The sequence below is a fragment of the Ammospiza caudacuta genome, chromosome 4 (assembly GCF_027887145.1).
Source record: "Ammospiza caudacuta isolate bAmmCau1 chromosome 4, bAmmCau1.pri, whole genome shotgun sequence".
NCBI lineage: Eukaryota > Metazoa > Chordata > Aves > Passeriformes > Passerellidae > Ammospiza > Ammospiza caudacuta.
Genome location: NC_080596.1, coordinates 57,421,476 through 57,448,897, shown reverse-complemented (window position 1 = coordinate 57,448,897; position 27,422 = coordinate 57,421,476). Strand labels below are relative to the sequence as shown.

The 27,422-nt window shown below is 38.9% G+C and overlaps 2 protein-coding genes across 6 annotated transcripts in view; both read left to right on the top strand.

Moving 5' to 3' along the window:
- GRK4 (G protein-coupled receptor kinase 4) overlaps nucleotides 1-6,450 on the top strand; it is a 39,437-nt gene extending 32,987 nt beyond the window's left edge. For all 5 annotated transcript variants that reach the window (XR_009274731.1, XM_058804427.1, XM_058804429.1 and 2 more), the window contains one exon: nucleotides 1,214-6,450. Coding sequence is in view for 4 of the 5 variants with exons in the window: in XM_058804427.1 (XP_058660410.1) it covers nucleotides 1,214-1,267 (54 nt within the window). In the remaining variant the exon portion in view is untranslated. The remainder of the gene's footprint in view (nucleotides 1-1,213) is intronic.
- A 1,688-nt stretch (nucleotides 6,451-8,138) lies between these two features.
- The window catches only part of HTT (huntingtin), an 81,678-nt gene continuing 62,394 nt past the window's right edge, over nucleotides 8,139-27,422 (top strand). Inside the window, exons 1-10 of the mRNA XM_058804176.1 lie at nucleotides 8,139-8,437; nucleotides 14,079-14,162; nucleotides 14,621-14,741; nucleotides 18,245-18,304; nucleotides 20,546-20,625; nucleotides 21,039-21,177; nucleotides 21,410-21,551; nucleotides 22,953-23,131; nucleotides 23,501-23,705; nucleotides 24,546-24,593. Coding sequence (XP_058660159.1) covers nucleotides 8,337-8,437; nucleotides 14,079-14,162; nucleotides 14,621-14,741; nucleotides 18,245-18,304; nucleotides 20,546-20,625; nucleotides 21,039-21,177; nucleotides 21,410-21,551; nucleotides 22,953-23,131; nucleotides 23,501-23,705; nucleotides 24,546-24,593 — 1,159 coding nt within the window. The 5' untranslated portion in view covers nucleotides 8,139-8,336. The remainder of the gene's footprint in view (nucleotides 8,438-14,078; nucleotides 14,163-14,620; nucleotides 14,742-18,244; nucleotides 18,305-20,545; nucleotides 20,626-21,038; nucleotides 21,178-21,409; nucleotides 21,552-22,952; nucleotides 23,132-23,500; nucleotides 23,706-24,545; nucleotides 24,594-27,422) is intronic.

The following is a 27,422-nucleotide window of genomic DNA, read 5'->3' as shown; positions in this document are numbered from 1 at the left end:
TCCTCCTCTACTTACCTGGGTTCTGTTAAAAACTGTGCTCTAGACCTTTGCTAAAGAGGTTAATTTGGGTCCTGCTTCTTATATATTTTACCATTTTTAATGAAACCTGTGTACATGTCTTCAGAGATAATTGAGGCCCTGTGTAAAAACTAGTAATAAGTAAATTTATAAGCAAAAATAAGTAAGTTTATATGCAAAAATAGGTATCTATCCAATAAATAAGTAAATAAGTCGAAATATCCCCAAAATAAATGAGAGGCACCATGAAACAAATGTTAAAATATCTTGGGCAGTTTAATGCCTTCACCAAAACAATGACATAATAGATCTTTACCTAGCTGATAATGCACAGCCTTTTCTTACACACAGACTTCTACTCTTTAGTAGAAGAATTTCCTGTTCAGAGAATTGAGTATTTACCACCTAGAAGACACATCATGTATTGTAATTGTCTACAGGATATAAGAAATAGACTATTTGTAAAGGTTTGCAGTTGAAAATGTTATATAGAATTCTGCTTGCTCAGTGTGCCTGCACATAGAGAGGAAATATCTTGAGAAGCTTGAGTGTATTCCAATAGTGAAGAGGGTAGAAATTACTTTTGCTTTCAAGCAGAAATGGAATTTTAAAATTGCTAGGTGCATATTGTTAAGTAGCCACAGCAAGGCCGTGTATTAAAATTGCATGAAGAAATTTTTTGTCTTCAGCTGGCAATTCACCTTTCTAAAATGGTACAATGCTAATGGAATGTATAATAGTACTGTCATTTTTAGTTCATCTTTTCAAATACACTTTCCCCCCATTTTGACTAATGGAATAGAAGGGATGGCTGAGTGTACTAATATTCTCACATAGCTAAAGTTAAAGCTTGTGTCTTACTGTAGTCGTTTCAAACCAAAAATCAGCAGGATTTGTACTGTCCCAAGATATGGTTCTATGTATAGAGAAGAAGTCCTAAAAAATGAATATGGTTTGACAGTTTTCAGTTGGTTTTGAACTAATAGGATTGCAGTTAATTGTCTTGTGAAGTTAGAAGAAGAGATTGGGTTTGAGGTTATGGATTCCTTTGAGTTTCCCAAAGCATTTACTTAGCATGGAGTAAAATGTGCTGGAAAAATACCCACCCCCCCAGCCTTTCTGTGTCCCATAAAACACACAAATGAACAATAGTATTAGTTCTGCAGCTGAGTTGTCTGTTTGTCTTCTCTTGCAGGTCTGCTTTAAGTCTGATTGCAGTGATGATGAGCAGGAGTCCTCCAGACTTTAAATCATTTTATGCTCATCAGAAAGGATGAGCAAGCATTAAATGTTTTATATCTCTGTAGCAAATTGTATTATATATATTTTTTATCTGAGTTTAAGGATTTTTGTACATTTGTACTTCATTTGTTTTAAGATGTATATTTTCACTAAAGCTTAATTGTACAAAAAGCAATGAGTGCCATTTGAGTGAATGTGTTTCTGTATGTATTTGATTTATCTTGATTATTTTTTTCCCAGTGGAATGAATCTAGGAATACTAAAAGGATTTTAAAGTACAGAGATAGTATCTATGGCATCACTGTAACTTGACTTTGTATGCTCCTGGTAAAACTCTTCTTGATCATTAGGATCTTTATTAGCAATTTTCTTAACAGTAAAATTGATGTACTGATAAATTTAATAATTCTGGTATTATCCAGCAGCATGGCAGTGCTATTACCTAATGTATCTCTCAAGCAACTGCTAAGAGAAAAAAAGGAATTCAGTGCACTGTGGCCAGCTATTAGGAATTGCTCTTTATTATCAGGCTCTGTAGAATCTCTTTCTGTATTTCTGTATAAAGAGAACTTTGAACATTTAGCTTAATCCTCAAACTGAAGTATCCCATCTTCTCTTTCCTACCCATCTTACACATCCTCTCCATAGAGTTTCTTGGCATGAACCATGCAAGTCAACCTATGCCAAAATTTTATAACTATATTTTAAAAACTTTGTTGTCTTTACTGAAATTATTTCTTTTTACCTGTGGGGACACAGTTTTATTTTATTTTCTGTAAATGAAGTTGTTTTTAACTCCATGTAGAATGTTATGTTTTTATAATGGGTTAAAAAACAAAGCCTGGCTCTTCTTACTAACATCCTCTCTGCTTATGTTGTGATATGCAATGTTCTAGGGTTGACAGTGATCACTGCCACTGGGGGAAGGGCAAGGTAGCATTAAGTATTGAATTTAATTATGTAAGTATTTTTATAGCCTTTTAAAACGGAAACATTAAAATATGTTTTTAATGATTGCTTAATACAGATATGGAACTGGTATTGAAATTTGTTATGTTTACCTGATGTCCATTAGTTAAACTGACAAAAGCTGCTTGAAAGCTAGGCAAACTTCCATTCTTCTGGACTTACTGTAGGTCAGACTCTTTATTATGTAAACTTCTAGTAAAACTTCATCTGGGTATGAAAGTCACTTTAAAGAGCACATTTCATTAAGAGCCTCTTCTGTTTTCAAAATTGAGTTGGATACTTGAAATATAATGGAGTTGGAGACATGATTTTAGTTTCATATTTTGTTCTGTATTCTCAAGATTTGTCTCAACTGTGCATGCATTCATTGGGGCACCAACTGGGCCACACATGTATTGTACACACAGAGCAACTGAATAGCACCCCCACCTCAAAAAGGTCCCTCTTGTGATCTGCAGACCCACTGGAAGAAACTTCACCTGCTTCTGAGAAACTCACAAGATATATTTGATATTCAAGCCCATCATCAGGTTTTAATTCATGGTATTTGGTCTCTAAAGACAAAGTTTTAATGGATTAGAATTTGAAAAAATTGGAAAACCAGTGTGTTGCAGAACCCTGCTGGGGCTCATCTGGTGTCTCTCTGAAATTGTTCCTCTTGGCTACTGTGCCACAGGAATGAGGAATGGACCTATTTTCTTGTGTGTTCGGTGCATTTTTCCTCCAGTCTAAAACAGCACACAAGACAGCAAAATTACTCTTTTCGAGAGTACAAAGGGAGAAATTGGCAGAGGGAGAGAGAGTTTGAATGAATTACTGGAAGATGGTCTGATGTAATACTGAAGGGATGGGAGACTTGACAGAAATATCTGAAGTAAGGGTGTTGGCTAGAACCATTATGTGTGAGACAATGAGCTGGCAGTCTGACCTGACCCTCTTTATTTTGTACCACAGCAATAGAAGAACTCTAAAAAGAGAGGAATGGAAAAATGGAGAAGGAACAGAAGGGTTTTATAAATACCTACATGGTTGGAGCAGTCATTGTTTCCCTGATGAAGGGGTTTGAATTTTTAAGATCTTAGGCTTGCTGTTCTGAGGCAAAGGTGACTGTATAAACAGTAGACATGCAGGGTGACAGTCTGGATTTAATGTCTGTGTGGGGCAACTTGAAATTTGGGCAAGAATACCACGGACACAAGCTGAATATTTTTGATGAAGAAAAATTTTTGTGAAGTAAATTGGTTTTAACAGATTAAAAAAAATTCTGAAAGTCTATTTATCATGTATTTCAAGTTTTCTTTCTGTATGGGATGGAGAGGAATCTTAAAAAAAACTAAAAATCACTTCTCTGTTTTGGAGTGTTGAGGGTTAACATATATTTTCCAGGAATCTGTGAAGAAAGAGGGTTAAAAGAAAAGGGAAATTGTTCCTAAGAAGTGGTTATTTACATGTCGGCTTCTTTGGAAAAAGGAACTCCTTGTAAAAAAGTGAGAATTTGTTTGTTTTTATAAAGTTTTACTTAAGAAAAAACTTTTGGAATTAAACTAAGTTCAGAATACTACTATTGAATTGTTTTGAGTGAGTACATGTTTGCAGGATTGTGACCTAATTCCATTGGGTTTGGGGTTTGGTTTTTTTTGGTTAGTTGATTGGTTCTTCCCCAATAGGCTCAAGATGGCATTATTGTCCTATAAATTTGTCCTTTTTGGCTAGAAATACAAGCATGTAATAATGACTGCATCTTATCTGATGTGAATCCCCTGGAAAATTAGCAAAAACAAGGAACTGGAAGGATCAGCAATCAGCATAAGTCTCCTTACACAGTACATGGAGGGGAAGATGTTATGCTGTTTAATCTAAGGTGACTGCATTGGTTAAAGGCCTTTTCTGTAGTATAAGGAGCTTGGAGGTGCATCTTGAGAGCAGGGAAAGGCTAAGGAGAGGGGAGAACACCTGAAAACAAAATATCACGGTGCAAGATATTTAATATGAACTTAGCTCTTGATTTTTTTAGGACAAAACTGGGACAACAAAGGGGGAAAATAGCAGGTTGTGTTGACAGATTATGTAGCCTTTTACTACATGAAACTGTTGGAGTGGGATGGGGGAAGCCAACATAACTTCTTGTAATTCAGCATTCTCTAGACCCATATGTTAGAAGGCTCTAACAATCCAATGTTCTACTGGTGCAAGACTTGGAAAGACCTATGGAATTCCATGGAGTTATTTGCATGAGATCAACCCTCCTTTCCTGTGGTGTGTATTTCCAAGCATTTGTGTATGTAAATCTTCATGTTTGCTTGTGAGTACCTCAAACCTCTCTATTTAGCTCAAAATTCAGAAACTGTGAAACAATGTACCAGTGTCTTATTGGTTTACTTAATGCTTTTCAATGTTGTGATCAGAAGAATAGGATATTCATGCCTCAGGGTTGTTTTTCTCTAGTAAGAAAGGTGTCAGCTTTTCCCTGCCCCCTGAGGTGTGTTCAAAATATAGAGATGGTGTTGTTTCTGGATTATAAAAAAACAGAACAGTCTCAGCTGAAAAAAGGAGCACTTAAAACTAATAGTAAATAGGGAAAAAAACCCTGTGGTATGTCTGTAACAAGAGTGTTATTGACAAACCTTAGCCTTTAATATCTCTTGTGTCTCTTTTTTTTTTTTTTCCCAAATCATTCTTAAAACAGTAGTCCTGAAAGGTTTTGAGTGTGAAAGAGAGTTATCTCCAAATCAGAATAAAATCGTCTGGTTTATAAATCAAATATATAAGCAAATATAATATAAATGCAATTAAAACCAACTAACAATCCATTCTTAGAATGCACTTCAATTATTTTTCAGACTACACTGATATAAGAATTTTCTCATTGCCATTTGTATGAATGGAGGATACTTGTTTACAAGTTACTAAAATATGACAACAAAAGTAATATTTTCCTATGGTTTACACTTCATCATGATATGAATTTAACATTGGAATTATTATCTGCATTTTAGTGTAGGTTTTCAGAAAACACTTCTCTTTAGGAAGTGAAATTCAAATTATTGGAAAGCATCCTTAAACTGAAGTCATATTTACTTTGATTTTCATTACTCACTTGGCTTATTCGGTGATGATGATGTATTTTCTGTTGAATGAAACATTCTTTTTTATTTCATAATTGTTCTTGTGGTATAACTTAAATTTTGCACATGAGATGTAGGCAACTTTTTTCCATGATTCAGATATGTCCAAACCACCAGAATTCTTTCCAGGCATAGGAAGCTGACTGTTAAATGTGATGTGTTACTTCCAGCATCTCCAACCACTGACTGTTCTTCTGTGAGCTGTTTTCCTGGACGTTCTAGCATTGTAATTCCTGAAATAAAAGCAAAACACTGCCACATATCTCACCCACACGTATTACTGTCTAATGTGATTTATTTACCATGTCTATTGTGGTAGCTGGGATAGAAAAAGAAAAAAAACATTGTAGTTAAAATAAATTTCAAATTTATTGAAGCAGAAAGTCTCCTGCATTGTATAAGCTTTTTACCAATGTAAGATAGTTGAATCCAGGAAAAGATGCCCTAGTTCTGCTGCACTGGCTCAATTGATACCTTATCTCATGGTCTGGATCTAGATTTCTGCATAAATTTCCATGTGAAAAGACAGAATTATCGGCATGGGCTGTTTTTCATTTGCACATTTATTGTAATTTTATAACATGAGCTGAAGGACAAAGCCCCCAAATGCTCTCCAAAAGGGCTTCAAATTAAATGACCTTAAAAAGACACAGCCAGGCTGTGACATATTGCAGATTTTCCCTGCATATGCCAAACCAGTGGGCCACTGAGACTCCTCCTGAAGTCTCATGGAGTAGGACCAAGTACCTGCTGAATTGTTCATGGAAATGCAGAAATGCTGGCCAAAGTGAGACCTCAGGATAAGGTGAAAAATACTCTTGACATGCTCATCTTAAAACATTAAATAAGGAGGATATTTTAAGAGACAAGGTAAAAGCATGGTTTTTTTTCTCCTGGAGGATGGGATTAATTAGTTGTCATCCCTTACATTTCAGATTATAATCTTTTAGCTATACACTGTTAATTGGAACTTCATTTTTCTTTGTGGCAACACCGACTTTACAAAAGTACTTGTTCTCTAATCCTGCCTTGCTTTTTCTTGCCCCTTGCCTGGTTTGCACCACTTTATTTTTGCCAGTGTGGGTTTTGTGGAGCAGATCAGTGACATGATCCAGGCAAAAACACCACGGATCAGTTTGGGCCAGGAGAACTTAGTGATAAGGTATTGACGAAAGAAAAACCTGATACCCTGAGATACCTCCCAGTTAGCTCTCACTAATGAGCCGCTCAGGCAGGGAGAACAAAGAGCAGCGAGCTTGAGGGCAGGCACTGCCTGGGCTCCTGCCGTGAGTCTGCAGCCCACGGGGACTGGCACACTGATCAAAAGCTTCACAACAGCCTTGGCTGGTGCCTTGTTTAATCTTTGATAAGAGCTTGTGCTCTTCTTACTGTGCTTAAATGTATTTCGAAGTGTGTGTGGAGTGGCACATGCACAGAGTGTGCAGCGTTCCAACTCTGCTGTCATCTTTTATCATGTCTCATTTGCTAAATAAAAAATTCATGATTATCCACACGTTCCAGAGAAATGTGTCTGCAAGCTTTATCATAAAATAATCGGGAGAAATACTGGTTTTACCTTAAAAGTTCACATTTTGTAGCACTTCTATATTGGAATAAGGCTTTGCTTTAAGCTGAATTGCTTTCAGGACTAAGGATAGGTTTCTGTTCAGAGGACTGTTTCGAATGGTTTGTCTTTTATTAACATGCTAATAAAGGTAACTGGCAGAGCACTGTTCTAGTGAATATTTGGCAAGAATGTTAGCTATGACTTCTGTCGGCCTGAATATTCAGAGACATGAGCTTCATTCCTTCATGTTGATTCAACCAAGTTGAATTACTGGAAATTTATTTTCTTAGAATTTCTAAGAGCTGTTCTCCATTTTTATTGCTGGAACCAGTTTCATGTGTGTGAGATAAGTTGAATTGCCTGTTCTTATCAGCTGTCATTTAATGTCTGTATGAACAAGTAGATATATTAAAATCAGTGGTCGCAATTGGAAACTTCACAGTACTGTTGATTTTTTCTAAGTGTTTAGTAATGGAATCAATGATTTAAATATTCTATACTGTCTCTCTTGTATCCTGTATGTTTAATATGTGTGTGCAGAAATATCCTCTGATGAAGCAGGTCCCCGCTCAGGAGAGGAGCGCTGAAAGGGCAGCACGTACGCTGCCAAGTTTTAAGTCCTGTTCCGGCAAGAGTCTCCGCAGCCTAAAATAAAACCGGAGCGCCGGCAGCGCCTTTGGCCGCCGCTTGCGCTGCGGGGCTGCGGCGTTACCCGCTGTGCCCCGTGACGCGCGGCCCCGGAGCGGCTGCTCCCGCCTTGCCGGGGGGGTCCGTGCGGTGCCTCTGAGAACGCGGCTCCCCGCGGGCCAGTGCCAGGGGCTCCCATGGGCTCCCAGGGCCGGCTTCCCACCCGCGGCTCTGCCCTGCCCTGCCCGGCCCGGCCCGGTCCTGCCCGGAGCCGCGCGCGGCCGCTGCCGACAGGGGGCGCCGCAGAGCAGCGCACGGCGGCTCCGGCACGGGGCGAGGGGCGGAGCCTCCTTCTGATTGGTCAAGGCGCCTGTCGCTCTCGCAGCTGCCTCGCCCCTTTCGCTGCCCGCGTTCCCCTGTGTGATCCTACGTAAAGGCGCGCGTGACGCCAGGCCGGGGTGCCGCGTGCGCATGCGCACTCGGGCCCCGGGCCGCGGGGCAGCTCCAGGAGGGGCGGGCCAGCTCCGGGGGCGGGGCCCGCGCGCGGGGGCCGACGGGACGGATCAAGATGGCGGCGGGGCGGACGGGAAGCGCCCGCGGCCCCGAGCTGCGCCCGCCCCATTCATCGCGGCTGTGACGGGCCGGGGCTCACCAGAGCGCCGGCAGAGCGCCGGGAGCGAGCCCGGGGGCAGCGCCAGCGGTAGCGGGACGGCACTCGGACCCGCCAGGCGCCCGTGACAGGGCGGGTCGGAGCGCGGGCCGGTGCCGCCGGCGCGGGCGGAGCGGATATGGCCACCATGGAGAAGCTGACGAAGGCCTTCGAGTCGCTGCGCTCCTTCCAGCAGCAGCAGGGCCCCGCTGCCCTCCCCGAGGAGCCGCTCCAGAGACCGTGAGTGACCCGCGCCCGGAACTCGGGGGCTCCTCACACGCGCGTCCGGCACCCGCCCGGTCCCTGGCAGCTGGCGGCTCCCGCACACACACACACCGCCGTGTCGCGGTGCTCTGCCCGCTCTCTGCCCAAGTTCACATCTGGAGTAACTTTTGGGGCGAGTGCGTTTGAAAAGTCCCCAGTGCGGGAGATGAGCGGGACGCACAGCGATGCTGTGTGCGTTTCACAGGCTGGTTCAGGAAGGAAAAGCTTTTTTTCCCCTAGCGCACTGCTGCAAAAAAGACAAAAACTTAGCATAACTTGAATGAAGCGCTACTTTCAGCATTTTCTCTTCTGATAACTGCTGAAGTGCTTTTTGTGAGACCTTGCTTTTCTGTGCTTGATGCTTTCTGCACGAATGTCTTTTCTCTGAACTCTCCAGCTGACTGCAGCTTCCTTGAAATGAGAATTCAAGGCTGAGCAAGAGAAATTTCTTCCACTCTGTTATTCACTTTTCATATCTTTAAGTATTGGTTGTTTTTCGGTCGGATTTCTTCTTTCCTGTAAGAGCAGTGCCCTGAAAGTTCACGTTGAAGTTAAAAACAAGTTTTGGTATTTGGGAATCGAAAGTTTAGAGTTGAAGTCTGAGCTCTGATGCTTTCAGAAGGATGTCTGTTTGTGACAAAGTTCGTTTCAAGTCTCGTGCTGAGATGTACTGCACAGACACCTAAGAGAAGTTCGTTTAAATATTCCTAATATCTTTTTTCTTTCTTAAATGTGAGGGATAAATGTGTTAGGTCCATGAGATACTCAGCTTTCCCGTCGGGGGGCATTACTGGGTGGAGCAGGGCAAGGAGCTGTTCAGTGCCGCGGTGCTGCCCCTTGCGTTTGCACCCTCCGCCAGCGCCTTTTCCCGAGCCCGTGTGAGGGCAGGGAGCTTTTCAGGGATACACACACGAGTCACACTAATACTTTTTCTCCTGCTGTTGGGGAGAAGGGAGAAGCAGCAGGGTTGAGGAGCAGGTAACTTCTCCCTTGGCACTTTGCTGTGGAGCTGGCAGAGGAGCAGAGCAGGGGCTCTGGGCTCTTGGCCACCTGCTCCCTCTGCACTTTCTGACACGGTTGCCAACTAAATTATCACGGTTGGTGCTGTTTGTCTCTGGAGAGTGTTGTCTCAAACAATCACGGTGCATTTCCACACTTCTGATGCTTAATAGGTGAGAAAACTCATCTTCTTCATGAGCTAGTTGTTCTTAGGTGCTTTACTGGTCTGCAGGGACTAATTGGTCTGTTTTGTGCTTTTTTTGCCTTTTTTTTTTTTTTTTTTTGCTAGTACTTTAGGTGGCATGGATGAACATCTATTTCCAGTTTTTCCTAGGTGCTGTTCAAATTTCTGTCTTGAAATTTAGTGGTGAGAGAGGTCATGGTATTGCAAGAGAAAATCTTTAGAATCATTTGTGGTGCTTGTGATATTATGCTTGGTTTGGTGGTCTAAATTTAGGTATATTCTACTGTAAACATTAAAAAATTATTGTTGGAGTTGTCCTCGTTGACTTTGCTTTGTGTTTAAAAATAGGCTGTTTTCAGAAAGCTGATGGGACTGTATGCCCCCAGGAACTGGACAAACTCAGTGACAGCACTGAGCCTCAGAAAAGCCAGTGAAAAGCTGTTGTGGCAGCCTCTGCTGAGGCCTCCCAGACTTTTAGTGAAATAGAAGGTGACATATTGAATGTAATTCACAACATTATCTGCATTTATTTTTTCTTGATTGCAGTAGACTGGAAAGGAAAATTGTCTCTGTGTTTGGGGTGTTCATCTTTGTTGTGGTTCTCTGTAAATAACAGGTAAATCTCTTGTAGTTCTGTGTAGTAAGTTCCTACCATCCTACTGAGGACTGTTCCTCCTATGAAATGTTTTAAGATCAGAGAGATTGGAGTTGAGAAGAACTAATTGTTTACCCAGCAGGTGACTACGTCTTTCTTCACTTTATTGTAAGACAATGACTCCAGAACTTTTGATAGTACTGATATCCTCTCCTTTTTTAATAAAATCTTAATTAAATCCAAGCTTTTACCACGAAGATAGGACCTTTTTCTGTTTCAAGAGATTTTAATCAGCAATAATCATGTGTTATGCTTACATCATGCCTTACAGTCAGATGTCAGTCTCTGGTCCCCTATTTCTTATCTCTTGTTGGGATTTTTCCCTTCTATGTAAACTTAACTTGAGTTCTCTGTCATATTGCTTCTCTACAGTTCTGCTGAGGCAACTAATTTTCTTCCTTATATTTTTTCAGCTTTTTCAGACTCTGACATTTTGTTAGAAATTGGAAGTTCTGTTTTGTATCACAAAGCTCCCATTTACTTAAAAGTTTACTAATATGGTGTAATTGATTTGTGAATCCAAAAGTGGATTCTTTACATTTTCTCTTGTCAATTTATTCTAATAGTCACTTATTGTAATTTTTTTTTTTTACATTTGATTCTAACCATTACCTTTACAGCAAAAGGTGCTGTAAAAGCCCAAGGAATATGCTTTTTTCTATACTCTTCAATTTTTCTGTGTCTTTTATGTTTGACTGGAGCTGTGGTCAGGGATTGGTTTGGTCAATGCTATATGGAGGCCTAGCATGAATTTGTTGTTTTACTGAAGATCACATGAACTGCACGGGTTTTACCTATTGCCCTGCTTGTCAGAAGTGGCTCCTTGATGGTTTTTTGGCATTACCATGTCTAGGGTGTGTAGCAGAGCAGTTCTGGTTAATTTGGCAATCCATCACTATAATCCTGTATTACTGCACCTTGTTTCCAGTGTCCCCTATATTTGGACTGAGTTATTTCTTGATCCACTCATATTTCTGTTTGTTATTGAAGAGCAGGTTTTAGTTTTGTTACTTTTGTCAAGATTAATGTCAAGCTATTTGGTTTGGCCCTTTTTTCTTATCACTGGCTGAGCTTTAGAACTTCTGTACTCTTCACATATTCTTAATTTCAAGGTCTCATAAAAATGAGCATTGGAGCTGCAACTCCTTGTAGTCAGCTCATCTGAACTCAGGACAAAATTATCTGGGCTTGCTGGTTTTCTTACATTGTTTGTTACTCTTCCTGGTGTGTAGAAGTACACAGGAGATTAAACTCCTGTGTAAGTGAGATGGAGCTTTCCTGTAGATAACTGCTGCTTCCATATCTCCTGCCTTCTGTTACTCATCAGATGTGTGTGATTGATTCATCAAATGTGTGATGCTGTTGTTGGCCACCTGGGTATGCTCATCAGCAGTTTGCCTGTGGACTTCATGATACTTCTGAATAGAGCTTTATTTGTTTTTTTGGACTAAAAAATATAATGTGTTTTCTTTCTGGATACTGTTCTGTGCCTACAGAGGGAGAGGAGGTAATAGAAAATATGTGCACATACATAATATACATTAAGCATTTTCCTTCCACCTTTCATTTCTTTAAATTATCTTTTTGGAAGTTGTATTTTCTCCAGCTGGGCCTTTTTAAGTTTTGAAGTTACTAATTTCAGCAAGGTGTAGATTTTGTGGTAGTGGTGCTCTCTGTTTACAGAAATTGGCCCAAGAGATTGATCTCTGCTAGTCTGAGCAGTATTGAACAGCACTGAACTCAGACACTGCCTGCCTTGTTCAGGGCTGTGTTATGTGTAGGTAATAGAGAACTTTATTCTGGAAGTAGCCTTTGTCAGCAGGATTTTCAATGTGTCCTGTATCTGAAATACTGAGCTTATGGGTAAGTTCAGATGTGCCTGTTCTGGTTTTGGGTTAAATATGTACTGAAAATGGTGCTCATAAGAGATTGGGACTGCTGGGTAAAATTAGCATGAAAGTTGAAATTATTTAATCATTTTCTGAGGTGCCTGCTCACATCAGTGGTGCTGATGTTGCAAAATCAGTTGGACATCTTGGACAGTATTTGTTTTTTGTTAGAGATGATCTGAAATGCTCCTAAGGACTCTGACACTTTTTCAAGATGGAGAGAAAGAAAGACATTGTGTATCTTGAGCAAATTGAGGTTGTCTGCTCATATTCTGCCAGTATCTTAAGTCCAAGAAGAGATCCTCTTGGCTGTTTAGCTTGCCTAAATAAAATGCTGCCAAACTAAAACAGAAAAAATGGCTTTGTTCAGAGTTATTCCTTAAACTTTAAAAAGTAGAAAGTATTTCTGGGATGAGATGAGATTTTCTTTGTGAGAAAAATTGAAATCTTGGGAACACAGACTTTTGAACCCCTCAGTTCCAGGGACAGGGATACTGGTGTACTAATGAATTTTTTGAAAACCTCTTCTATTATTTGAGCTGAAGTTCCTAAATAATGCAGTGTAGTTCTTTAAGAACACTTGTCTAACTCTGTATTTTGAGTTAGCTGAATTTAATGTGAATTTATTGGCTACATGCTGTTGGCCCTTGATGTTGTGTTACTGCTATTAATGTAACTCAAGGCTGTTCACATTGTTTTCCAGCTTCTAGTTCAGAAACACTCTTTTGCTATTTCATGATTTTTGCTATTTTTTACTGAGAGAATGAAATACTAAAAATTATCAGTTTTCATTTGGAAAGCAAAAGGGAGGATTCTCTGTGAATGTGAGTGAAAATCTGGTAATTCTTTATTGTGAAACACTCAGCAGAGGTATCTTTGGGTGGGTGGTTTTGCTCCAGTATTGCTACTGGTTAATTATTTAAAAGTAACATCTGCTTTCCTAGAAGTGATTCTGTGCCAGTAAAGTTAGGAGTAGGAGAGACTGCAGACTTGAATAACATTTCCCAGTCAGAACTGGGAGTCTGTCTCACTCTCTTTTCAGTTCCTTCATTGGGGGTGGAGCAGGGAAGAGCTGCTATTCCAAGAGCTTGTATCATGTGGAAGTGAATGTTAAACACATTTTGCAAAGGAGAAATGTTTCATATTGTGCTCTCTATTGTTTGTAAATACACATTCTTTGTTTCTGTGCATTTTGTTCTCTTTATTGTGCACTCAGCTTGGCCTTTCCTGGGCTATACCAAGTGTCACTGTAGGGATGTTATTCTCAATGGGCAGATTGTGCCTTGAGCTTTGCTGTTTTTGTGGTTACCTTTGGAGGAATGCAGTGTGTGATGGCATTGCTTTGTCATCCTTTGCACTTCAGATTCAAAGTGGTCCATTTAATACAACTTGAAGTTTCAAGACACAGGCAGACAAAAAAGGCTAAGGTGATGCTATGTAGGAGGAGGGTCTTTTTAAAAGAGCTATTTTTTATCATGGCTTATTTTCTCCAATCTTCTTCTATCAATTTCTTTTATTTTTGCTTTCTTCTAGGATTGCATCATTTTTTCTGTCCTTTCCCTTTACTCTTCATTCTTCAATTTTCATTCCCAAGCATTTTCTCAGTGAAAGTTATGGAATTAATGTGATATTCCCTGTTAAATGATTCATTCTTCATTTTTTTTCTAAGTTTATATTTCTCCTTTGCTTGTGTGCCCATGTGCTCCCAGCTGCAGCTGCAGATGAAGTCCTGGCTCTGCAGGTAGTTGGTGTAGAGCTGTTTATGGAGTGACCAGAGAGTGCAAATGCAGCTTTTTCTTGAGCAATGATTAGACACTACTTTAGCAAGTGTTTGAATGGTCACTGTTGAACTCTTGTCTCACACACATCATCATTGTGTTCTTCCTTTAGAAAGAAAGAACTTGCAGCTACCAAGAAAGATCGGGTGAATCACTGTCTAACAATATGTGAAAACATAGTTGCTCAGTCATTAAGGTAAGGCAGTGTCTTTCATTTATTGATTATTTATTAATGCCTTTAATTCATTAGGATGAATAACAACTTTAGAGTGTTAGTTGTTGGGAGGATTCCTTATAATTGCTTGGTTTAAATGCTGAGCTTCTATTTAAAACTGAAATGGTGTGGGGTTTTTTTAAACTAACTCAAAATCTAAGAAGGACTTTTGTTTACCTCTTGGTGGAGTGGGCGCTTTCCTTCTACTGCAGACAGAAAAATTTAGGCACAGAGATCAAATACCTTACCAGGTTATGTAGGAAAGAGTTGGGAAATGATCTCCCAACTCATAATGAAGTGCTCTAGTACACTAAATGTCTTCTCCTCTTGCATATGTGTGTATGGTATATATGTAGTTGGATTATGAAACCCTTTCAAAAACATCATTGGTGTTCATTTTCATGGTGCACATTGTAATTTTCTGATGTTTGTTTATTTAGGAATTCCCCAGAATTTCAGAAGCTGCTGGGCATTGCTATGGAGCTCTTTCTCCTCTGCAGTGAGGATGCAGAATCTGATGTCCGGATGGTTGCAGATGAATGCCTTAATAAAGTTATTAAAGTAAGAGCTTTTACTATCACATTTTGTCTCTTCTTGATGCAGTGTCCTGTATGAATTACCACTGATGTTCCTTTAGTTGCCTTTCTTACTGTTGATAATATCTCAATGTAAGAGGCTAAGTAAGTTTCTGTACTAAATTCTGTGTGTGCTCTTTCTCTCTTAGGAGAGGTTTCTGTGTCCAGATCAACATATTTAACTTGTCTTATGTAATTCATTGTTCTGATCTATTCTTGTCTTCAGTTGTTCATTAACTTTGTTCTCTTCAAGTTAACCAAAACAGGAATGTGGGCTTTTCTAAAATCATCCTGTGTGGGAGGAATACTCCTATTATTGTTCTGTAAACATAAAGACACTTAGCATGAGGAAAGGTAAAAATATTTTTAAAAGCTGATTGAAAGGTAGTGTGGTTTGCTGAGACTTGGAGGAGGAGATTTCAGGCAGAAATTAGAATAAATATAGTATTCTGGAGATTGTTTATTCCCCTGCTGTGATCAAGAATGAAGAGCTTGTTGGAGAACAGCAGATGGGCATTCGCAGGAGGTCATGCAAGGTCTAAATCTTGATTCAAAGTATCTTAAAATGAACCTTATGAGTAATTTGTAGCTGCTGCTTCAAGGAGAGGCTTGTGTTCACTTCCTTTTTTGGGGTTTGTTTTTTTTTTCTGAAATACTTGAACTTTAAGACACTGTTATGTACTTACATAAATAATCTAGTTGATGCAAAGTGCTTTAGAAATATGCAAATAATAATTTTCTTTCATATGGAGAGGTGTGTAGAAGCAAGAAAACTGAACATTCATATCTGAATGAATTAAGTTTTGGGGATTGGAAGTTGTATGGAGAAGCTTACAGATTGTGTAGTGTGTTCCATAATCATAGGGAATGAGGAGGTGTGAGTTCCTTGCTTTTTTTTTTTTTGGCCCAATAGCACTTTGCTCTTTTCACTCTGATTTGACTGTTTTTCTATTGGAGGGAGTGCACTCTATGAAATGCATGCATTATTATTTAACTCAATTTGCTTTAAAAGCTACTTTGAAACAGTCCTAAAGAATATAAGCTTATTTCTTACTTTCCATTAAACACTTATGTAGACTTGTATAAAATTTACCTCATAAATTCTTTAATCTATTTAATATTTTTGCTTTCTGGCATGTTTCAGAGTAACTTGAAAAACCTACAAGATAGTTTGTTTTGTTTTCAAGATTAAAATGGTTTTAAATGCTGACATTTTCTCTCAGCCATTAAGCTTGGCAGTTGGTCTCAGCTCTTAAGTGGTAACATTTGTGATATTCTAAACACGTGGATGTATCAGGCTGTTATGGAGGCTGGGTGTACTTTGTATTCTGTTTCTGTGCTTTATCTTGTGTGGAAGCAATTTAAAAACTTGGGCAGACACTTGTGTATAAATGCAGAAACAAAAAGCTGTCCAGTTTTACTTTTTGGTTGTGCGAGTGCCAGTGATGCTTGTGGTAAGTAGAACAGAGCTGTTGGACTCCTAAGCTTGCATTTTAGTCAAATTTCAGCCATTTTTTTAGTATCTCAGGCATTTTTAGAGGCTAATTCTTTTGCTGGTTAGCAAAAGATACTTTGTAGCTTCTGTTGAAATGAAAGACTATAGATGTAAGCATTACTCATGTAACCATGTGTCTGTCTGGAGTTTATGCTCATTACTGTAACTAGAAAATGAGCTCTTCTGTGCAGACAAGGCCGAGCACTTAACTTTAGATAAACACTGTAAGTCATCTTCAAGTATAACGACACCCACCTGTCGGTACCTCAAAGACAGTGTAAATGGCTCAAAATTTAAATAACTGTGGTGATACATTTAAAAGAAAAACACCAAGTTGGGACTTTGCAGGTTTCTGTGGATAAGGTCAAGCTGCCTTGTCTCTAAAGCTGATGCATGATGTTGTGGTATTCTCTGTGCTAATGATACTGGTGGGACTGTTCACACGGATTGCAGTACAATTTGCCTCAGTAATTGGAGTTTATTCTTGTAGCAGTTTAGAGCTTACTATGCTTTTTTTCCAGTGATGACATTATAGATTCTGTTCTGCTAAAAATACAGCTGTACACTAACAAAAAGAGTTCCTGTAGTTGGGTGTGTTGTAAGGACAACTTAGCCTCAAGGCCAAATAATAGCTGGGGCCTTTTTCTGTTGCTTGATATCCTTATATATATATATATATATATATATATATATATAGGCAGTGAACTTCTCATAAAAACAAAGTTTTGTGAAGCAAATCCTACCTGCTGTCATCCTGGCACCTTCCATCTATAATTGGGGTGCTTATGTTAGCTTATGTTAATATAAAGATCCAACCCAGCCAAGATTATTCTGGGGAAGGCAATGCCATTGTAAGGTGTAATTGGGGTGAATGGAGTTTTGTAGCATACAATTTTAGCTGGGGAGATCAGGCTCTGGAGGAGCCACAGGCACTCCACTCACTGTGCTGAAGCAGTTGTGGCTTCTAGCTCAGTGGGTACCATAAGATTTTGTAGTCATGATGAGTAATCCTGTGAAGATGGGAGTTTAATGGTGGTGGCCAGGCAGGCAGTTAGAAAATTAGAAATGGAGAAATTATTGGGCAAGGAATAAAAAATTAAATACTCCACAATATAGCACTGTATGAATTCACAGTGTAGGCACTTTCAGATTGTATGAGGGTCTCATCTCCTCAGAGGATGAGCTGATGGAAATGTTCATAAATTGTAGTATACACTAGGGAAAAAAGTGGAGGAAGGGTAACCATATATATACAAATTGTTCTCTATAAAAAGATTATATTTTCATATCTTCTTATTCTCTGATACTTTGAAGGTAGAGAATTGTTGGGGTGAACAGAAAATTTCTGCTTCTATGTGCTTGCTTTCATGTCATGTGCACTGAGTTTTAGCCAGGCTGCAGGTTTGAACCCTGTTGCTGTGTGCTTGATTGGATCCTGAGATGTGACACTTCTGGTGTGCAGAGCTCCTTGTGGTGTGTGTACTAACTGGATGCAGAAAATTGGCTGATTCATGAAACAAAGGGTTTTCATGGGCTGTTAAAGGTAATGGTACAAATACAGCTTCAGTTTGAGAAATAGTAGAAGCCAGCTTGACAGTGGGGGCGTGTAGCAGGGAGTGCCTTTTTCCTGCTTGTGAATGCTGTTCTTGTGGTTTAATGTTCTGTTCATGAGTAGCTGTCTGGTGATTGCCAGAAAGCACAAGAGGTCAGTTCTGCTTGTAGGCTGATCCCATATGGACTTTTGCAGGTAGAGTCAGTAAAACAGTCAATATTTACTGCAAATAACTGTCAGAGTTTGTGGAGTTTGTCCACATTTGTGTGAAGGATAAAGGTGTCTCCTCTCAATATTTATCACTTCCTCAGTTATACATCAAATATAGGGACCATTAGATAGTTCTGTGCCTTGTTTGAAGCTGTTTTACTGCAAGTGTAACATTTTTCCTCTAAAGCACCTCCCCTGTGATACAGTATGTTTTCAATGCATTTTATTGCAGGCTTTGATGGATTCCAATCTTCCCAGGTTACAGTTAGAACTCTATAAAGAGATTAAAAAGGTGAGTGATTTTTCCTTTGTGTTCTTTCTTCTAAAAATGTATTCAGTCTGTGTTCTAGTATATTGGAATGTAGTATTAGTGTAAATTAATAGTTTGTCTTTTAAGATCAAGGTCAAATCTTCATTTTTAGAAGGATTTGTGACTGTTTTAAAGTATTATTCTACTGAATTCCTCACTGCTGTCCCCATTGTTTGGATTTAACCACTCCTGAAAGTTTATCTGGCAGAAAATGTGAGCATTTGGTTTGAATGGCAGTTTGAGTTAGCCTTAGTGACTCCCCATCCAAAGGAATAATTCATGATGGTTCCTCCACTGACTAAGCTGGAAAGAACAACTCAAACCAAGAGGGTGATGGAAAGTAGATAGAGGACTTAATTGACACAACCTCATGGAGAATTAAGGCTTGAAGTAACCTGCTGCAACTACTTTATGAATGTATGATGTGTACTTAGAGTTTCTTACAGAGGCATAGGGAAAAATACTGAGGCATCTCTGTTGGTATCAAAAGCTACAATTCAGTTATGTCCACAGGAATGAATTTAGTAATAGCCTTTTTGAAGATTGTGACTGCAGAAGAGAAATACCATGTTTAGAACAGTATCACTGAAATTGTGTCTCTTGCATCTATAAACATGGGGTCAGGCTTGTGTTGCCTTCTGATGCAAGGCAAGGCAACCCAAACTCTCCAGGGTCACTCGGGCCAAGAGCACACGCAGACACCAGTATGGTGGACGGTTCAAAAGGCCTTTATTGTCCCGTCTCGTTGGGTTTTATACTCGGGAAAGTTTTTCTCTACGTCAGGGGGTCTTACCTTACTGTAATTGGTTAGTAAGGAGTTGAAAGTTACTAATGTTAGGGGGGACTACATTCTTGGGTGATCCCTTATCACTAGGCGTTAGGGGGAGAGGAATCCTGCTGCTTTCCGTGACATCGCGAGATTTTCCGAGCGCCTGACGCTATCTACTACAGGCTTGTATAGACTGAAAATAAAGGTGTTACTTGTCAGACTGTCATGATACTGTTTTTTTTTGTTTGTTTTTGGAGGGAATAATAGAGCTCTAGAAGATAACTCACAAAACCAATATGCATAGCTTTTCTTGTGTTAGATGTAGGGCCATGTGTGGATATTTTACTGTATTGCTGTACATTTATGTCATGCAATATTTTTGAGAGTTTGGAAATGGACATTACATAATTAACAGAAAGCAGCCAACATACAAATTGCTCCAAAGTTTCTGCATATTTTTAACTGGGTGTAGGAGGAAATATTTTGTTGTTCAGTTGGCGTGTACTTCTTGAAAGGTGCTATTGGATTCATGACAAGTGAGAAAGAGGTAGCATATGCAACAGGAGCACCCAGCAGACTGAATTTGTTTGTGCATCAGGATCACTTCAGAAACCATGCCAGAATCTGTTGTTTGGCTGTGAACCTGGGAAATGCATGTCTTGTAATTCAGATGCAAGTATTTTTTACTTGTCATGCTAACAAGGCTGCAAGCCTTTGATATACCAGCTGAAGAAAGTAATAAAGAAATGACAGTTTTCAAACATCTCAGCTTTATCTTCAGGGGACTTAATTTGAGAAGCATTTTGGTTGGGTTTGAACTACATTAGGTAGACACCCTCCTAGGCATCCTGACTTCCACATTTCTCTGTATTTCCAGCAACACTAAGGAATTGTGCTACATCCCTGGACAGTAATGTAAGGGCATTCTGGTTCAAGTCAGGTGCACAATGGAAGATGTCAGTCCAGGCAAATAGATAATAAACTTCAGCAGTCAATCCATTATGAAGTGCTGCAGATCAATATATTGATTTTTCCTTTGGTGCACTCATAAAAGCTGAATGTTGTTTATTTGCATATCTTCTCTGCTGTCAATTTTGCGCTGTATTTATATCTCTGCAAGTGTTACAGTGATTTTCAGACTCTCATCAGTGTTTCTTTTCTCTGGTATTTTAAGCAGCTTTCAGCAGAGCAGAGAACTCAGACACTTCCTTTTCTGTTGTGGTGTTCCTTATTATTCCTTTTAGATTACTCAGAAAACTCCTAATGCCAGCTAGAAAAATGAAGGTAGTCATGGAACTGACTTGACTTCCTTTTGGCTAAAGGAAATTTATGATTTCCAGACACCTTATATTTTTATCTGTTTAAGTAAAATATACAATATTGTATGTTGTAGGCAATTTTTTGTAGGAAATGGTTTTGCATGATGAAATGTGATAGTTATATACTCTGTCTAGAATGGTGCTTCAAGAAGTCTGCGTGCTGCACTCTGGAGATTTGCTGAGCTTGCCCATCTAGTGCGGCCTCAGAAGTGCAGGTAAACACATTCTAATAATGAACTTTCCAAAGAACCTTTAAAGAAATACAGATGTTAACAGAATGTTACTGTTTGGAAGTTTTAAGTATGTAATTAGGAGGTTGGAGGAATTGCTATTACCGTATTCTCTCTGAGTTTATTTCATCGGTGTGTTTATTTAATGTAGTTTTAGTTCTATGCTATACATTACTGTAGGGGGGGAAAACTTGTGAAGATAATGATTTGTATATTTTTTAAGTGTATTCTTCTCTTGCATTCAGAAGATTCTTCTTTTTTTCCTATGTTCTGCGTAGCTAACAGGTACATTTTTGTATGATTTAGTAGTACCGCAGAACTGGAGTATGAATTAAAAATACTTAGAAGGGTTCAGTAGTTCTGCTCTCAAATCAGTTTTTCTCCTGTGCCGTACTTAGGCCATACCTGGTGAACCTTTTGCCCTGTCTGACACGGATCAGTAAGAGACCCGAGGAATCGGTGCAGGAGACGCTGGCTGCAGCAATACCCAAAATCATGGCAGCCTTTGGCAATTTTGCAAATGACAATGAGATTAAGGTACCTTTCTTTACCCTATTAGTGCTCCCTGTTAAATCCCAAAGCATGGTGGGTTAACAGCATTACCATCCCATGGTACAGAAAGCAGTGTTACAGCTGCACGTCTGAATTAAGGCAGTAGTTGCCTTTGCTTGATGTGCATGAAGTAATGCTTTGAATAAATGAAAAATACATTTGCTGGCTTCTTAGTTCACTTCTGATTAAAAGTTAAGTAAGGTGTCTTTGTTTTTAGGTTTTGTTGAAGGCTTTCATAGCTAATCTTAAGTCCAGTTCCCCCACTATCCGTCGAACAGCAGCAGGATCAGCAGTGAGCATCTGCCAACATTCACGAAGAACACAGTATTTTTACGCCTGGTTATTGAATGTGCTTTTAGGTAAGATTCAGGGCAAAAAAATTAATTGGCTTTTGTGTAAGTAACATTACATGTAAGAATATGTATCACTTTGAATATGTGAAAGGTTTTCAGGTAAAGGAATGATACTTTGACTGAAAACTGCTGATACTTTCTCTATCTGGTGTTAAGTTAGAGGAAGATACTTCTAAAGCTATTTGTCTCTCTCTCTGTGCTGCAGTGCTAGTAAGTAATATTAAAAAGAAGTAGCTGAGGCTTGGGAAACAAGTAGCTTGCTGGAAAATGAGGTCTGAGGATTCTGGGTGAACTTCGGGAGTCTGAACACTTGCGTGGTCCATCAGCTTGGTTGCTAGTGCAGCAGGTCTGAGGTGCAGAGTACCCTGCTGTGCTCCGGGCCACGATCACATACCCCGTGATCTTTCTTAGAGGATCACTGCATAGATTCTATTATAACTTAGAGCAGAAATTGAAGATTTTTTTATTTTAATTTAAAGTGCACAACTTTGTATCAGATATTGCTTCCTTATTTCTTCAGCTGGGAAGTTTGCATGGTCTTCTGGTTGTTTTGCAAGTCATGGCAAGAGGCATCTCTGGCTTTCAGTGGAAACTTGCCTCAGTTTTGTCTTTGACAAGGGGTTCTTTACTATGTAGACTGTCTTGCAAAAGGAGAGATGAGGAAGACCAGCAGATACATAAGGTGTTATCATATTAGCCTTGCTGCTTTCAAGAAGTGTGAAAAATTCAACAGTTACATTGTGACTTTCCTCCCTCTAAAGTGATGTGTGATAATGTCCTTGGCAATGATGCAGAATTCAAACAGAAACATGGATGGGAACTCCAAGAATTGATTCTGAATTTTTTTCTCCTCCCTGGATAGAAGATTGTGTTTTTTTCCATAACTTACATTAGTTTGTAATATGCTTTGGGATTGGTTGTGATTAGCAGGTAGGTATATGGAAGAAAGTTCCCAAAACAGGGCAAAGTGCAAATGTCTTCCATTAGGATAGCAGTGCATCTGTGAGCAAGGGAATTACACTTGGGTGTAAGCTGTCAAGTGGAGAGAGGAGGCAGGTGAGAGGAGCAAGAATCTCTAGATCATCTCACGACAGCATCAGCTATTACAAAAAAACCCCAAAACAACTTGTGCTTTTATGGAGTAAAAAGAGGTGGGAAACAGGGAAGGCGAGACAGGGCCCTCTGATCATTCTCCCATGCTGCTTAATTGATTGTTAGTAGTATAAAATGCATATTTTCAAATGTTTCTACATTTGGAAAACACTCTTAAGTGGCTACTAGATTTGTTGGTTTTTTTGTTTTTTTTTTTTAATTTTAAGAAACTATTAGATGGACTGCATGAAATAACATTTGTGTTGAAACTAGCCACTGTCAATAGCTATTTGGCAACTTTGTTTCTCCCCTCAGGCTTGTTGGTTCCTGTAGAAGATGATCGTCCTACTCTTTTAATTCTGGGTGTTTTACTTACACTAAGGTATCTCATACCTTTGTTGCAACAGCAAGTAAAAGATACCAGCCTGAAAGGCAGTTTTGGTGTAACAAGGAAAGAAACAGAGATTTCACCTTCACCAGAACAACTTATACAGGTAAAATATGAATAATAACCCTTACCTGTGGAGTACTAATTGGGAGGGAGATAAATAAATAGTGATCTAAATAAATAGATTAGTTTGATACTGAACACTCTGACTTCTCAAATTCCTGTTTATCTTGATGAGTGATAGTTGGTCCAGTGAGTGGAATTATTGATAAGTAATGACCAGACTTCTACCAAAAAGGCATTTAAGTGGCTACAATTGATTGATATTTCCCCCTTGGAAGATTGTGGTGAAGATCATATATACCAAACATGTGTTATTCTTAATTCATTGCTGAAATTTGATGTTGTATAGGATAACACACGTAATATGGTCTGTCTTCATAGAGACTTACTCCAGTACTCTGCTGGTTTTCAGGTTTATGAACTGACTCTGCACTATACCCAGCATCAGGACCATAATGTTGTGACTGGAGCTTTAGAATTGCTGCAGCAGCTCTTTAGAACTCCCCCCCCTGAACTGCTCCATGCCCTGACTGCCTGTGGGGGCATTGCTCAGGTCAGTGTATCCAAAGATGAACCTGCCAGCAGGAGCCGCAGCGGGAGCATTGTGGAACTTATAGGTAAGCTCTGCTCTTGGCAGTTGGAGTACGAGGAAATGAGCATACATCATCAGCTGTAGTTCTCAATGTTAGTAAAGCATGAGGGTTAAATGAAATTCCTTCCCTCCTTTTAAGTGGGTATACATTCATTTATTCATTACAAACTTCTGAGGGTTTTTTTACAGTTTGTGTTGATGATTTTTTTTTTTTTTTGTTACACAAAGCAAGTTTAATATGCTGACATTTTTAACCTCACAAAATGAATGTTCTTACCAATCATCTGACAACTGTGATTCATAAAAGCAGATCTAATCAGAGTTTGTATTAACTGAGAGCTCCTTGCTGAATACCAAAACCAGCATGAAATTAAAGCATGACTTAAGCTTATCCTTAACTATTAAAATCAGCTTTCTTGTCTGTGGAGTGCACGTTCTTGAAATTCTCTTTAACTGCTACATACCTGTTTCAAAAGAATCTGTCTCTGATTGGGTTTTTGTAAGGAGTCTGTATTGAACTAATGGGTCAGCCAATATTGCTGCTTCTGGAAGGTAAATTGTTAGCTGGAAGCAATCATAGCATGGAAATTTAGAACACATTTTTGAAAGCAAACTACACACAAGTGGCACAGAATATTAAAAGTAATTTGGTGTCAAATGATCAAAAAACCTCAGACTTCAAAAGCAACAAGTTTGCTATTTCTTCCTGGCTTTGGTTTTTGTTTTTGTTTTGGTTTTGTGGGTTTTTTGTTTTGCTTTGTTGGCTTTTTTTTTTGTTTTGTTTTCCACTTGTGGCTATTAGAATTGCTTCATGATTTCATTAGCTCTGTCTTTGCCCTGATGTGTTACTTTCTGTGATTTGCAGCTGGAGGGGGGTCTTCATGCAGCCCTGTTCTTGCAAGAAAGCATAAAGGTGATTATTTTTGAAAACCAATCTTTAATTGCATTCCTTCCTGATTTTTTTGGGGTTGTTTTTTTTTCCCCTCCCCACTTCATTGTCTTGCTGAACTTGGGTCTTCATTCACAATTGCCTGTGTTATCAGCTGAGCTTAATCATTATAAATAATGAAAGGATTCCGATGCAATATCTGATATTGCAATCAAGATATTCTACAATAATTTAAAGCAGTATAATTTTATTTTTACTGTAGTTCACTGTCAAAGTTATGTTGATGATTATGATGCAGTTTTAACTTCTTAAGAGCACATGGAAAAATAATCTCTCTGAACAGGGCATTCTTCTTTTTCATGGTAATACTTAACCATTAATATAACTTGCTAAACAGTTAACTTTCCTGGTTTTGTTAGGCCTGTTTTTTTCTCTGCAATTCACTAACGCATGTGTATGTTTGCATGCTTCAATATGATTTTTTTTTATTTCTTTTTCTGTTCTTGATGATTATACATTTTTGTCTTGCCTGTGTAGATTTTCTTTCTTCAATAGGTTGTTCATGTAGCAGGATTTTAAAGAATACAGTTTGCTCTGAAGTGTTCTTTTCCCAGTTTGTGCATGACAGTACTTAATATTTAGTTGTATGTTTTGATTTAAACCAGTCATATCACTATGACAGACTCAGTCTAGGGACAGCTGTGTAACACTTTCATCACCTGAGTTAGATGAGCAAAATGCTGCAGTGAAACTGTGTGAGTGTAGTGTAGTCACTGCAAGAATTCGTAAGCAAGAGATGTGCAATGCTGAAGAGAAAAACTTCAAGGAAAAGTAGATTAAAACTAAATGAGATTATATAAACTGGAAGCACCATTACAGCTTTTACTTTTTCCAAATATGTCCTTTGCAAGGAATCGCATTAACCACTCTTCAATCACTACTTTACATTTTGGTATACTCTTAAAGCATACAGATAAGATTATTTAAGCGTTCCTAAATAACCTCATCTGTATGCTTTAAGAGTGTACAAAAATGTAAATTAGTGGTTAAAGCTGAATGAAATAACTGCATCTGTAAGCACCATCATTTCTAGTTTAGAAAGGTCATATTGAAAGAATGGGTATCTGAAAGTAGATATTGCTGCAGCATTCAAAGCTGAGACAGAATGCAACAAATCAGAATAACTACATATATCACATGTAAATAAAAAATAGTAAATTGTCCTTTAGGATCTTTGTCTTGTTGGTAGTCTTCAGTGTAATTTTGAAGTATTAATAATAGAGTAAATTCAATTAAAGTACTTATTAAAATACTAATCTTTCACTTGGTGAGAAAACGTGTATGAGTCATCAGCTTTCATCCTTTTTCAAGATTATGGCATGAAGATTTTGAGGTCTAAACAATGGCATAAACAATTTGAAGAAATCCCTTCACAGTTTCGTGCTTTGTACAGGTTTATTTTCAAATTGTGAATTGTTCATTTCCTGTTGCTCTCCATTGTAGAAAAGAGGGAAAATCCAAGCCTATTTCCACTTCCTTCTTGAAGTCATTCTGCAGTCATACAGAGTAGTGGGCAATGGATGGGACTTCTCAAGCTGTAATGCTCCTTTGTGTGTAGAGGTGTGAAGTGAGGCTGATCTACAGAATTCTGTTTCACATCTTTGCAATCTTGCTGCATCAGATCAACTTCAGTTCTGAGCAGCTGGCCTGCATTGGTTCATTTTTGTTTCAACTTCAGAAGTTTATTTGCAAAAAAGGCTGAAAATTCCTTTTGATATCAAAGCCTATGTTTTGAAAGCAACTTAACTGGATTTTTTTTCTTGTCAAATAGAGGAAAAGTATCCTGCTGTGTGTGTTATATACTCATTAATACATTTAAGCATACAAAACCTAATGTGCCTAATGACTGTTTTTCAGTGTTCTTATTCTTTCACTTACTTTTAGAGGTGGACAGCCATGGAAAGCAGAAGAACATCCTGGTTTGTTTCAGTGAAATGGATGTAAATGTGCAAAATAATAGAGAAGAATATATTATATTTTGTGCTTTTTGTTGGGAACTCCTAGCAGGATTTTACTCATTCATTCATAGGAGTGTGTAGTTCTCCATTACTGTCATTTTACATGGAAGGTATATGGAAATGCCATGTTTACTTTTCTGCCTTACTTACAGTTTTGAGTATCATGCTTTTCAGAGGAAGGGAATTCTACAGTGGTACTGCTATGTATGAAAGCAGTGGAGAAAAATTAATACAAAAACCCACAAAATACAAAAGTGTATTAATGCTTTTTTACGCCCAGTTAACTTGAATAAGGTACAAAGATATTCACCCAGAGTTTTCCAAACATTAGTTTCTTGCATTATGAAACTTAGACTACTAGTGCAGCTTGGTAGTCTAAGCAAAATCCTTCTCAGAGCACTTAGTGTGAGTCCCTCCGTCTCAGCAAGGGACTTGCAACCTGCAGAAGGATGAGCTTAGCAGCTCCCTCTGCACTCCCTGTGCTGTCCCAGGGACAGATTTGCAGTGCACTTGTGTCCTTGGTTGCCTTCCAGGCAGTGTGCATCTGCAGGTATCTTTCTCTTTCCACTGCCTGTAATATAAGTAGATAATGCTCTGTGAGTAAGAGATGTGGTGGTTGGGTTATGTTAGAAGTGGTTCTCAAGTTTCTTATGGCAAAAGCACCTCTGAAGATTTTTTGCCTTAGTAATCCTTAGCTCTCCATGGTTGTCCATGGTTCATCACCCTCTCCCACCTGTGTTGCCTTGTGCTTCTACTCTGCACTGCTCTTCCCCCTGGGCTTTTTCTGTACTGTCATCTTTGGAGTTCTGAGCAGCCTTTGATAATTTTTATAGCC